Source organism: Phoenix dactylifera, unplaced genomic scaffold (assembly GCF_009389715.1).
Source record: "Phoenix dactylifera cultivar Barhee BC4 unplaced genomic scaffold, palm_55x_up_171113_PBpolish2nd_filt_p 000085F, whole genome shotgun sequence".
Classification (NCBI taxonomy): Eukaryota; Viridiplantae; Streptophyta; class Magnoliopsida; order Arecales; family Arecaceae; genus Phoenix; species Phoenix dactylifera.
In genome coordinates, this window is record NW_024067677.1 from 1253865 (window position 1) to 1267677 (window position 13813).

Here is a 13813-nt window from a genome sequence, read left to right on the forward strand (position 1 = left end):
ATTAAAGAACCATATTGTAGGTGATCATTAAAAAACGATCTTAGAAGTGTAAGCAACATAGTTACAGAAGCTATTCTCCTTTGGTTAGTGTAAACTTCATTTATATTTTTGTACTAAAAAAAACTTCCTTTATATTTAGTATTTTAAAAGATTGATGATGTCACTAGTTCAGTTGGTAGTCACTGGGGGCTGTTACCAGTGACCTAGGTTAAGACTTTTAAATCCTGTTTAGCCACAGTTCATGATCTCAATGAAATTCTATAACCTTGCCCATTTTCTTTTAAAAAAATATTATTTAAAAATATTTTAGAATTGAAAACCTCTTTTGGGGCTTCAAAAGCTTAGCAGTAACTGCTATTTTAACCCTATGATGAGCCAAATCTCAGCTTACAAATGTGATAACTGATGATAGATTTACAACTCAAGTATGACACTACCATAGGCCATCTGAGATGATGTTACATTAGCTAGAAATTATGTATAAATTGAAAACACCCCTGGAGCATCTTGAACAGTGTCAATAGTAGAATTGCTAAACTTTTGGAGCCTTGTCGGTCATATGCCATAAAAAAAAGAAAGTCATGGTTCTTATTTAAGACTTATACCCTGAGGAGTTGCTAAACTTTTGGAGCCTTGTCGGTCATATGCCATAAAAAAAGAAAGTCATGGTTCTTATTTAAGACTTATACCCTGAGGAGAGAGTTCATTTGCTTTAGGCTTGGCAGATTTTAGCACTTGCACGAAAATGATCAAAGCATACTGCTAGCACTAAGCATGCATGATGCTTGTCGTTATTTTATTACTACGAAGCAGTCGATTGAATGCATGAGGTTCTTGTCCCCTGTGAGGCTTGTGCACAAACGATGTTAAAAAATCCTGGTTGCAATTTTGAGTTTCTAGCTTTTCTTTTTCCAAAAACATAAAAACTGGGGCAGTAATGACACTTGGTGACCTCGTTTCTATTTTAATTTTTCAAAAACTCTTATTCCAATTTCTAAAAATTGAGGAAGATAAAATCTACACTCCAAAATTTTTGAAAACCAAAACAATCAGCGACCGCCATTGACGGACACCACCATTATCTCTGCTACCGCTACCAAAACCACTATCGCTATCACAACTGCCATCAAGCAAATTTCAAGTTTTCGGTTCTCAGAAGATAAACCGGTTTTAGTTTTTAAAAAGTGAAAACTGAAAACTGGAAGAGATGCCCCTTATGGTACTATTAATTGGCATATGTATTTTATAAAAAAAAAATGAAAATGAGCCAAAGCCTAAAGGCATTAAGAAAGTGAAGTTATCCTCTCAAAAGAGAAGGGGAACATATCAGAACAAGGTTACAGTCTTAGAATGTAATCAAGTAAACAAATTCGCCCGTTATTCTGAGCCAAGATCGTACTAATGTAATCTCTGAAAAGAAAAACAACCTTCTTCTGAACGACCTCTATGCCTTTTTGCTTGATGGAGAAGATCCTTGCATCATATTCCTGCCAAATGGACCAGCTAACAACAGCAACCACTACTTCCCAGCTCCTTCTCCATTCTTGTCTTCACCATTTTCTCTCAAAGAACAAGTAATCACCAATACTAGTTGCAGAGGAGAAAGCATATAGCTGAGAGCTGAAAAACTACCAAAGCTTTCTAGAGAATTGGCACTGAACCACTACTAATTGGCAATTCAGTAGAAGATGAGCCAAGAGAAAACATACTAAAGGACTTGAATTTTGATATTCTTGAATTAATAATCATGGATGTTAATAGAAGAATTAATTGTTCTAATATAAATGAGAAATGTGCAACAAATAATATAGAAAACTCCGCAGCATATATCCAAAACAAAATAGGCATATGAAATTGCCCAGGCTCCAAACAATTATGTTTTTAGCATAATTGGCATGACTATTTGTCGTATTGCCCTATTGTTTGCCATAGTCTATGCAGATCCAAATCAATTTGGGACCTCAAAATCTTTAGTTGCCACCCTAGCAAGAGTGAAGCCCAATCTCAACCTAATTTCAAGCCTGCCTGGCTTAAGATATGGGACTCGACCTGGCCAATCCTTTGATTCCCTTCACCATGGTCCAAGCATCTTTCCCACCCACTCTAATCCCTCTTTATCCAACCTTCTACCCAAATCAAACAGATCAAGTGCAACAATATTTCACTACTGTGGCTAATAAATTAGCCACCAACATCTTCAAACAAGGCCAACAACCTAACCTCTACCATGGTTCACTTTGTCACTACATTCATGACTACCCAAGCCCTCTGGCTACTCTAAGATCAAAGAACCCACCTACAACCCGACATCAAAACCCTCCACCTGCCTTATGCCTTAATACCTTTCCTCTATCACCATACCAAATAAATGTCCTGCAGCCCACCAATCAACAATACCATAACCACACTCAACCTATGGCCAATCGTAACTCAAGCATAACCATTACTATCCCTAGATGCAGTCTTACACTAAGCCCAATCCCTAATCCTGTTGTGGTACCTTAAGCATCTGTATCATTCCCATCATCTGTAATTGAGGTAGAGTGACAAGAACCTGGTTACCCTCTATACCTAACATCTAGGCCCTACTATCCCCCTTCATTGCAACTGATGGACATGTGGATGATCACCAGAGAACTTGCAACAAAATGTTAAGATCTTTGTTCATTATATTTTCACATAAGGTATGCATATGGATTTAAAATATCTATACCTTCCTATAATGCTGATTTTGGAGTTGATTTTATGCTCTTGGGAGAGATCGAGGTTGTGGAAAACATAAGACATTTTGAGAATTACCATACATGACCACTTCACTCCACATGCTCTATCTTGTAAGGTTTTCTTAGCCATAGATCTCCAACAACTATAGGCTAAGGGGACACTCTATAAGGAGATCTTCTATTGCTTTAGAACAAGCCTTCTTTTCTCTTCTTCTCGCTCCCTTCTTGGTGAAGAAGCTCTATAGCAACCTCTCTATCTTTTCTTTCTCCCATACACCCCGCATATCCATTGATCGAATCCTGGAGATTTTCGGAGTACTTGCAGCAGAATTGTAGGACCTTCGTTCGTGATATTTTCACACAAATGAGCATGCATATAAGTTTAAGATAATTATAACTTTCCATATTGGTAATTCAGAAGTTGTTTTAGTATTCTCAAGAGATAATAAGGTTGTGAAAGTACACGACCCCCTAAGAATTACTATTCTCAGCCACTTCAGTATATGTGCACATCATCCAAGCCTTTTTTAGTTATGAATCTCCAGAATCCACAAGCCACAAAGATGCACTATGAGAATATCTTGTCTATTGCTGTAAAATAACGCTTTCTCTCTCTCTCTCTCTCTCTTCTTATAGATAAAACCATCAGGGTACCAGCATCTTTCACTATTGTTTCTTAGCCTTAAACCCTAGGGCGCCTACTCCATGTACTTATAAAGGAGGGAGGTGACAAGGTTTCATCCTTGGGCACCTACACAAGGGCTCTGATAGCCCTTGTTGGACTCCACTGAAATAGTGACAACCCCTTCTGGATATTGCGTTCTTATGTGGAGTGCACCATCTAATGACACTCAATAAGGAACGTAGGGGTGGCCCTCTTAGTTGGCTACTCGAACTTTGGTCCTACTTTCTTTTGATTAGTCTTTTTAGATGAGATCATAAGATTACTCTGATACTATTTTTCCCCTCATGGCAAGGATCCACATGATCTCATGGGCTGATTCTCTAGTCTTTACACATGGATCCTTTGACAGCCTCGGCTCTCACAGGGTATTGGATAACAGTTCGCATTCTCTCATCAGCTCAAACACCTCCATGTCCATTGAAACTAAAATCATAGATACCTTTTTCATTTAGCCATTTTGTCAAACATGCAACAGGCACCAAAAGCACTTGGATTTCCTCAAGTGCTTGGAGAGAAAGTTGGGGAATCGGTGAGGTGTGTAGGTTCATGAGCTCGACGACCTCTCTCACCTTGGCTTGCTTACAGCAAGCTCCGAGACCGACGGCGCGGTGGGTGGTGAACAATCGATGACCCACACTTCATTCGATCACAAGAAAAATCCATTCAAAGGCAAACAACACAGAAAAAAATCGAAAAGCCATGAAAACACGAAAAAATCGAGCTAAAAAATTGAAAAAGGGAGCAAAGATAGATGCATCGGAGGGAGAAAGATCGAAATCCAATCCTACATCCTCCACCCACCGTCAATGGCACAAACTGAAACTCTTAGATAAAACAAAAATTCCAAAAAAGCTGGACCTTTCCAAGGAGCAAAAACAAAAAAAGCAGGCGAACCAAATCTGAAGATCAAATGCAGGAAAAGAAGCAGAGACCTACGAGTACTTTGATAAGGAGAAAGGTAGGGGGCATTACATAAGAAGCTTATCGCCGCCACGCCATCGGAATCCTAAGCGCCGCTACTGGAACCCTAAGCGTCGTTGTCAGAGGGCTCCCTCTCCCTCTCTCTCTCTCTCTCCCACCCTCCCTCTCTCTCCCTTATCCCTCATACCTTCTTTACCCGTCCCTCTCCCTCGCCTCCATCTCGAAGGCTCAAGACCCTCACTTTCTAAATGCCCACTCTAGCTCTAGCCTCTGAGCGCAAGTTCACAAGAGATCAAAGAGCTCTCGGCCGGAGCTTTAGGCTGGGCCTTAACCACCCCTCTGTGGTTCGCGAAATTGAATTTGGGTCAAATGAATTATTAAAATTATTAAAATTTCAAATGAATTGAGTCAGATCAAATAAAACTAGAATTAATAAAATCTAAATTCGAATCTGAAAATAAAAAGGATTTAATTCTAGAGCCCAATCTGGCTCTACAAGCTCTTTAAAATAAGTCGTTCGTATTTGTTCGAGTGACATGTCAACCCAACGTATTTACACCCTATTGGTCGGTAAAATAAACTCACGTGCACGGCAGGCCCATCCCTCTAGAATGAGTATACCCCCAACCCCGACTGAAGCCAAACCCCTTTGGTCGTCCATCATCCCGGCAACAACCTTGTGGTCTGCTGCTACCTCACCATCCGCTAATACATTCTTTGCGGCTGCGCTGTTGTGTCTGATCCTTTACTCTCACATCCGAGAGAAGATTGGGATAAGGAAGGGATAATGGACTCTGCAGACAAGAAGGACGTCGAGAGCAAGGGTCCTGCCGTCCCTCCTCCCGCCGCTGCTGCGGATGCCGCCGGAATCGAGGTAGAAGACAGGGAGCGCCAAGCTCGCGAGCTCAAAGCCGGCCTCCATCCCTTAAAGGTCTCTCTGTGTCGCGCTTTCTTTTTTGGTCTTCCAATTTCCTTTGACCTAGATGGGGCTTTGATTCATAAAGAAGCAAATCACCCCCCTTCCCCCCCCCCCCCTTTGATGGTGTCTTCATTAGAGACCTTGCATTGGTTATCAAATTCCCTCGTTTCCCTTTATTCTTCTTCTTATACTGGTCGTTTTGCTAAATATACTACCTTGTGCTCATAAATATAACATGGTTTACATGTAAAAGATGATTGAAATGTGAGATGATTCTCTCTCATGTCAATATTTGCCAGCTGTGAAGTATGAAAAATCTTAAATTGGGGATGTTTCACTCATTGAACTTCGTATTTTTGGGGAAAAGGGTGGAGCTTTTCCTTCTAGATGTCATATCCTGTCTCTAACTGCCTTAAGTTACCGTAAATTTCTGGTTCAGGATCTTAAACTATCGAAGTGTTTTTTTCCTTATCAAAGAAACAATTGTGAGTTGTTGTCCCTTGATGGATCGGGAGATATGTTCCTGTAAATTGGAAGAGTCGGTAGTTAGTGAATTCGGCAACAGAAAGCTAGCCTCAATTCTTTGCTTAACATTCATCATTACAATTATGCAAAAGCTTTGGTTCCAAATTGCTAATGTGTTTTCATATGAAAAAATAATTGTATTGTGATTTCATATGACTATTTTTTTTCTATATTATGTATGTATGTATTTAGGCTGATTTCCTCATCATTGCTATTGCCCCCATCTCCTTTTTTCTGATGGATGAATTATTCTTTGGACCTTCAGCACAAGTTTGTATTTTGGTATACACGTCGAACACCTGGAGTACGGACACAGATATCATATGAGGACAACATCAAGAAGATTGTTGAATTCAGTACGGTATGCTGCTTTTTGAGTATGGGATGATTGTTGTTTCATTTCTTTGAATTAGCTATAGTTTCTTGTTTTTCTTGTGGTAATGCTAATGCTTGAACTTTGGCATGATGTCATGTAACTGTAATATATCTATAGGTTGAAGGATTTTGGGTTTGCTATTGTCATCTGGCACGCCCTTCTTCTCTACCAAGTCCAACAGATCTGCATCTTTTCAAAGAGGGTATTCGCCCTTTGTGGGAGGTAATTTTTTCTGCTATGCTTATGCAAGCAGGAGTTAGTTCTTATTTTTCCATTCAACAAAAAACAAAGGAGAAAATAAAAGTCCACTGTATATATCTTCAGCTAATACAAGTTAAATGCACCCTGTTTGGTATTGCGCAGGATGCTGCCAATTGTAATGGGGGAAAGTGGATAATACGGTTCAAAAAGGCTGTTTCAGGTCGATTCTGGGAAGACTTGGTAAGCAAAAGAAGTCAGTTGTTATTTAGCCCTTATATTGGTCAACACCTCTCTGCTTATTCTTTGTATATTCTTGCTTCCATTTTTTGTTTTTCTTAATTTTGACTTTTGATGCTGTCTTTGTAAGCTTTGCCCATACCATTGAACATGGTGGATGGAAATTTCACATTTAACCACCTTTATGAATGCCATGCAGTTTTATGACAAGTAGTTCTAGCTTGTTAAAACCCTTTTTGACATGTGAACACCGTATTATTCCTTGCAGAAAAAGATAAATAGATGTGCAACAACTCATATATCATCTAGTCTATCATTCTGAACAGGGGGAATTGAATTTTTAGACTCAAAACCCTAATAATGTCTTAGGGGCAGTACTATTAAGTTTTCAGTTTGTTGAAAGCCTTCTGACATCTGATTTCCATTTTCTTCCTTACAAAAATGACACATAGATGCATGAAAAGTCATATAGCATCTATCTGCTGATATTTTATGGACTATAAGTGGTAGAGAGGTGGTCAAGGTGCTGCATGGTGCCTAGGCACTAGGTGATTACCCAGAGGTCAAGGCAGTGCGGGAACAATAACTTTAGGAAACTAATACATATATGACAAAATCATAAACAAAAGGCATTAATCTAAAAATTGAAATGTTAGGATCAAATCTGATGCAGTAAGCCAACCGACAATTTAGCAACATTTATTATTGATTCATGAATCAATCTCGTTCATTATGCTCAAACATGATGCAGAACATCAGCATGTTTGCCCAGGAATTCAAGTTGGCCAGTCTTAAAAATTTTGCTATTCACCAACAACTTAATAACCATTTCACTTCCAAGAATGATTAACTTTGGCATCACAACTCCTTGGATTGGTAACCTATGAAAGTCCATTATTTTTTATAATCCTATGTTTTTTCATCATTTTTGATAGTTGAACTTAAATCAATAGTGTGAGATCAATGTAAATCCATCCTTAGGTGTCAGTTTTAGTCTTTTAGTTCTCCTTGACCTTTGTTTGTCTAGTTTGGGTTTGGGCTCATAATTTGTATGGCACTCTACTCGAACAACTTGAGTTCACTAGGATTGCATGAAGCTTTATATATATATATATATATTATATTCTTTTATATTTATTAACTTCAGAAAAATCAATGTTTTGTATAATTAAACGTGTGTACCTCTATTTGTATTTGCATATGCATGCTTAATAATATATATTGAATTAGCCTTTAAAAACATGCCTGATCCCCTTTTTTTGGGATCAGTTTAATGCTTGATTTATAATCCTTGAAAGTTTATGTTTAAAACTAGCTATCAACAAAAGACAAATTAGAGCAAAAGCTTCTTGGTGAAGGCAGCTTTGGGCATGCGATGCCCTTGAAATGAAGACAGGATAATTGACAGGCAGGTAGACACCATGCTGGTTAGACAGTTTAAGATCACATGACTTGGCAGCAAGACCCAATGTTTATTTAATAATAATAAAAATAAAGTCTTAACAAAGGAAAATGACAAAAATCGTGACATCAGGATTAGAAGCCAAAAAGTTGAGCTGAATTTACATGGATTTACTATTCACATGATATTTGTTTTAATTACCATTAAACTTCATAATATTTTTCATAGAAGACTATAAGAGTTCCTACTCAAAGAGCATGATTAACTTTTAAATTAAGATGCACTTACATATTTAAGTTTAGAACATAGGTTATGCAATACATCTTGACAGCTTTAGGCAAGAGGGGGGAGATAGAGCTATCAAATATGCTAATGTGCTTGACACAAGCACTTCTATTAGTAGGAAACATCCAGTATATTTTCGTATTTGAAAAATAATTTCATCATGGTATCTATATATATGCTTATAGAAAAGGAATAGATTTTCCAGTTTGTGAATAAATTACGATGGCATGTTGGCAAGATGGTTGTTTAATCAAGGAAAAGCAATTTTGATCTACTATATTATTTACAAAGCAATGTAGGCATGACACATTTACTTCCAATATTGGCATGCATGGTAATACCTGAATAATTATTCAGCTAACTGAAGTGTAGCAGTCATACAGTTTTGAGTTGGCGGTGCATGTATATGATACTTCATGCAGTCATACATCATGTCTTTGAGTAGGATGAGAATGTAAACAATGAGAAAAAACATATATTATTGGAAAGAGCAAGGAAGATGATGTTGCCAAGATACATGCACTACAACTACGAAGCAGAGCATTTGAAATGAGTATACCAAGCAAGCCATCTGAAGTTGTAGGTCATGATAATGATTTTGGCAATTGAGGACAATTCCGCTATAAGCAACAATTTGCAATTTTCAAACAAATGCAAAAGCTAGCCAAATATTTCGAAAGAATAAAGATACTAAAAATTAAGAAAATTCAACAAAAGATAAAGATGGTTAAACTATTGAAGCATTTGAAAATTTATTTACCCAAAACATGCATTAGAAAAGAATAATAAACTAACAAAAATTATACCACCAGAAATAGCTATAGCACCATATAGATAATTCATTAATAAATCATAAAAATGTGAATAAATCATGCATACTTGGAGAATTCTTAATTCATATATCCAGAACAATATGAAGAATCATCTGGTTAAGGAAATATCGAGAATAATTCCAGAATTTTACAATGACTTGGAGAATATTGTTAAAGCGTTATAAAATTGTGGAACAGTTTGATTGACTAACCCAAAAAGTAAGATATGGTCCACTAATAAGGAGCATGTATGTGAGTTGAGCCTAAGGTCCAAGAATGCAAGACAATGCTAGGATAGTTTGGTGATTAGAGGAGTGCTCTCTGTTGCCCCATAACCTTACTCATATGTGGAAACTTGGTGTAAAACTTGCAATATAGGTGAGTAGAGGAAGAGGGATCAAAAGAAGCCATTGATCCTATGATCTATTATTTTCGAGATAACCACAAATATCTTTAAAATGGATTATGGTATTCATTATATAAATGTAGTTGAAGATTCCAACTCAAATACTTTGAAAACACCAACTCCATCATGCCTTATTAGATATTTCTTCCATTCCCATGTGGAATATTGCACAGATGTTCTAGAGGCGTGCAAATATTCCCTAAGGCTCATAAGGAAATGCTGAAGGGTGTTACCTTTAATGGTTCGAGGAGTATCTCCAAAACTCTAAGACATGTTTTGTTTGCTGGAATGGATATCAATATCTCGTTCCAACCCATTGCCATGATGGATAACTCACCTGGACATGAGAATGCTGATTTTAGTGGGTATTGTGTTGCCATAAAAAATGGATAAAACCATACCTAGAGAGGCTTAGTTATCACCTTCCCTAGTAGTGGATAATATAAACTATCCACTAAAAGCACATTATAATAATATATGATTTGTTATATAAAGTAATATAACACTAGATAGTTAGATGAACTGCATAGTTAAAAATAAGGACAATATGTTACAATTTACTATATAATATTAAATTATATAACTTTGTACTTTATTATGTTACAATTATAATAGAAATTTAATGTATTATTTATATAATGCATACATAAAATACTATGATCATTCTATTATAAATATTTGATCTAACATTACATGTGTATAGTATATAATTATCTATCAAAATTTATTTTTATAATTATAATATAATTGATGCAAAGAAATTATATTATACAATTTATTATAATATTATAATATGATATGATATAGTGTGATAATAATAACATAATATATTCATGCAATAAGTCTATTAGATAGTATTTATAATAATATAATATAACATTTTAAGGTAAATATTATACTGTTTGCGTATATGGATAACATTATAAATTATTATATGTTATTATGTAAATGTGAATATCATATAAAATTAATTTCCTAAATGCTAATAGTTATTAAAATTAGTATAATGTGCTATATAATATATAATTGTTATATAATTATATTATTACTTGTTATATCATTATAACTACATGATATCTTCATATAAACTGGAATATGCTAAAATGTTTGCTTCATTCACTTGAGATTGCTTAACATGTCCAAACTCAAATCAAAATCAGTCAATCTCAGATGTTTCCTTGAAATAGGTTTCCAAGGAGTGGCAAAACTGTTCATGATTTCCATGTCTGACAACCAAACCTAGCCACTGTCCTGTGTGGACACTAGGCAACTTACTCTGTGTGCACTCTCCTATAGGAGCAGTAATTGCCAAGTAAAAATGGTTCAACTTAGGGAAAATTATAGGGAACAGAGGGGACTTTAGAACAATTAGTGCTAACATTTTGGATAAGCAAAACTGTGAAACAATGGAAAGATAATATCTTGGGATTGTATATTTGTTAGCCTTGCCTCTGCCTACAGCATCTTGGTTGTACTGCCCCATAGCTACAACCCTTTGCATCTCTGCATATAATATCCAATTGGTTAGAGAGGATATCCATGAATAACAATGGAAAGATAGGAAAAACATATTTTACAGTGTTGGTTTTAAACAGATAGAATGGGGCGGGTGTGATAAGAATACCTGAAAAGGAATCCTTGACCTTGAGTATCCTGATTCTTGTGCTTTTCCCCTCAGGGAACATATTGCATGCGCAAACAATGACAAATGTGAAACTTATGAGGATCTAATAATGTTGCTCGAACAAGTTTTTATCAATAGATGTGTTGCCCAACTATGTAGTCCAAAAGAGGGGGGAATTGGGCTTTTCAAAAACTTTAAGCAAAATGCAACAGAATAAAATTTGATGAGTGTGTGTGATTTTAAATAATTGATAATGAACAGTAAGTAAATATATGGGAGTTCAAAGCACACAGATCAAACACCACAAACACAACAAATTTATAGTGGTTTGGTGCAATCTTGCACCTACGTTGACTTCCCAAGATCCCTTGAAAATTTTCACTATAATCCCTCCAAGATTATAGTCCGATTGTTTTGACTGAACTCGCAATCAACCTAGTTGATTTTTACTGAAAATCAACTAAACTACCATCAAGCTTTTTCCCAGGCTCAATGTAATCAAATTCAATGTTTGAATGGGCTTTTTCCTAAGTTTTAATCCTTGAAACTTGTCATAATAAAGAATAGAGAAAATGTATGATAAAATTAAATTACAGCCCCTTAAAGACAAATACACAAAGAATAAATGGAGCTTTGCGTCAGTTGGTTGGCCTTGAATGAATTTAAATGTTCTTCACCAACTCTCTCAATAGTCGAGGATGTGATCTTTCAGCTCTTAATGAATGTATTTGAATATTTTCTTTCTTTTGCGAACTCCTTTTCTTCTTTTCAAAAGACTTTCTTTTCGTTTGATCCTCAATTATTTCTCATCTTCTTTTTGGTATTCTAATGCATTTATACCATCAAGGAGTGGTTGGAAGACACTTCTAGCTGTTAGACAGGCCGAAAGAGTCGTGAAACAAAAACGGTCATTCTGATTTACAAAAAAATTAGCTATTATTATTGTCAGGCGCAGACGGGTCAACTCGACTTTTTTAAGGATCGACTCATGATCTTCAGGGATCAACTCGAAATAGTTGTTGTTTTTGCTGCGCTATCTTTCACTTGTGGCCATTATGGGGTCAACTCTTTTGGTTTAGGGGTCGACTCGTCCATTGACGGGGGTCAACTCGTTATTTTTATGGGTCGACTCGTAAATAAGCTGTTTTTGACTGCTCTCTGTCTTTTATTTGTGGCCATTCGGAGGTCGACTCGTTTACTTCTGTGGTCGACTCTTGTTCAACGGAAGTCGGCTCATGATCTTCGTAGGTCGACTCATCAACATGCTGTTTTTGACTGCTTTCTGTCTTTTTTCTTGGGCTATTCAGGGGTCAACTCATTTTCTTCTAGGTCGACTCATTTTCAACAGGAGTCGGCTCGTGATCTTCATGGGTCAACTCGTCAATAAGCTAAATTTTACTGCTTTATGTCTTTCTTTTGAGACTGCTCTGGGGTCAACTCATTTGCTTTTAGGGTCGACTCTTGAAGAAGTATCAGTCTATATCAGTGTGCTAGGGTCAACTCGTTATATTCTAGGGGTTGATTCTTACGATAGCCCAAGTTGAAATTTGCCGTCATTATATGTGAGCATTCAATGGTCATTTGAAGGTGTTTTTGGAGTCGATTCTTTTTGTGCAGAGCTTTAGATAGTTAATTTTCATTTCTCCATATTGAATGTTATAGAAAGATTTCTTCTTGGCTCCTGCAAGCATTTTAGTATACTTCAGGCAACTACTTAGTGAATTTTTTACTCAATTATTTTGTATCATCAAAATCAAACCTTTGGGTCAACAAAATGATCTTTATATTGCATTGTTTGACTAGCTGCTCCTAGTAACTTATATACTAAAAACTCTAATACACTTTACCTAACTAGCATGTGCAAGCATCAATATTTCTCTTTCTATTCAGAATGTTACAGAAACTGCATATTGCTTAATTTTTGCTTTGTGGTCTATTTTTGTCTTTGCGTAATAGCTTAATGCTGTAACCATGTCAATCAGTTTGACAGTTTCTTTTATACTAGACCGTCCAAGCATTGGACATTTTACCTAATATTTTAAATGATTCTGTTTATAGGTGCTGGCATTAGTGGGTGACCAACTTGATTATGGAGATGATGTTTGTGGTGCTGTGCTAAGCATTCGCTTTAATGAGGACATCTTGAGCGTATGGAACCGGAATGCATCAGACCACCAGGTTTAGTGTTCTCACCTAATTTGACATTTTCCACCTGAAGTTAATCATAACTCTGTGCTGACAATTGCTTTTGGTACTACTAGGCTGTGATGGCATTAAGGGACTCGATTAAGCGACACCTGAAGCTACCCCATAGCTACCTAATGGAGTACAAGGCACATGATGCTTCTCTACGTGATAACTCCTCGTATAGGAATACTTGGTTGAGAGGATAGACGTGGATATTCTTAATCATAAGCCTGTCCTGCATCTTTAAAACAACTTTAGAGTATAATTCGTCTTTACTGGTACTGTTGAAACTGTTAGTTTTTTTTAATGTATTAAGTGGTGGATTCTGATGTGAGAGCTGTCACTGCAGAACGAAAATACTCATGCTGCCAGAAACATGGCTAAATGGTGGTATGACATGGTTTAAAGGGGATAATGTCAACAATGATACAAGGCTACAGCCAAACGCTGCTTGTATTTTATGTTGCAAATTATAGTCTTGGTTTAAAGGGGATAATGTCAACAATACCA

General features: G+C 36.5%; 1 protein-coding gene and 1 long non-coding RNA gene across 4 annotated transcripts; one reads left to right on the forward strand and one right to left on the reverse strand.

Annotated features, from left to right (window-relative positions):
• Nucleotides 1–1199: 1199 nt before the first annotated feature.
• LOC103706186 lies at nucleotides 1200–4644 on the reverse strand. Of its 3 annotated transcripts, none has more exons than XR_003385511.2 (2): nucleotides 4381–4644; nucleotides 1200–1628 (listed from the first exon to the last, which is right to left on the reverse strand). It is a non-coding gene; the product is annotated as an uncharacterized LOC103706186 (long non-coding RNA). The 3 variants fall into 3 exon arrangements; XR_003385512.2 differs by having other exon boundaries at nucleotides 1200–1620; nucleotides 4381–4637; XR_005507086.1 differs by having other exon boundaries at nucleotides 1200–1587; nucleotides 4381–4627.
• Nucleotides 4645–4964: 320 nt separating this feature from the next.
• Nucleotides 4965–13813, forward strand: LOC103699876 (eukaryotic translation initiation factor NCBP). The gene is made up of 6 exons (XM_039116335.1): nucleotides 4965–5260; nucleotides 6039–6134; nucleotides 6267–6371; nucleotides 6513–6590; nucleotides 13175–13294; nucleotides 13378–13813. The coding sequence occupies exons 1-6, from the start codon at nucleotides 5117–5119 to the stop codon at nucleotides 13507–13509; spliced, it is 675 nt and encodes a 224-aa protein (XP_038972263.1). The 5' UTR covers nucleotides 4965–5116; the 3' UTR covers nucleotides 13510–13813.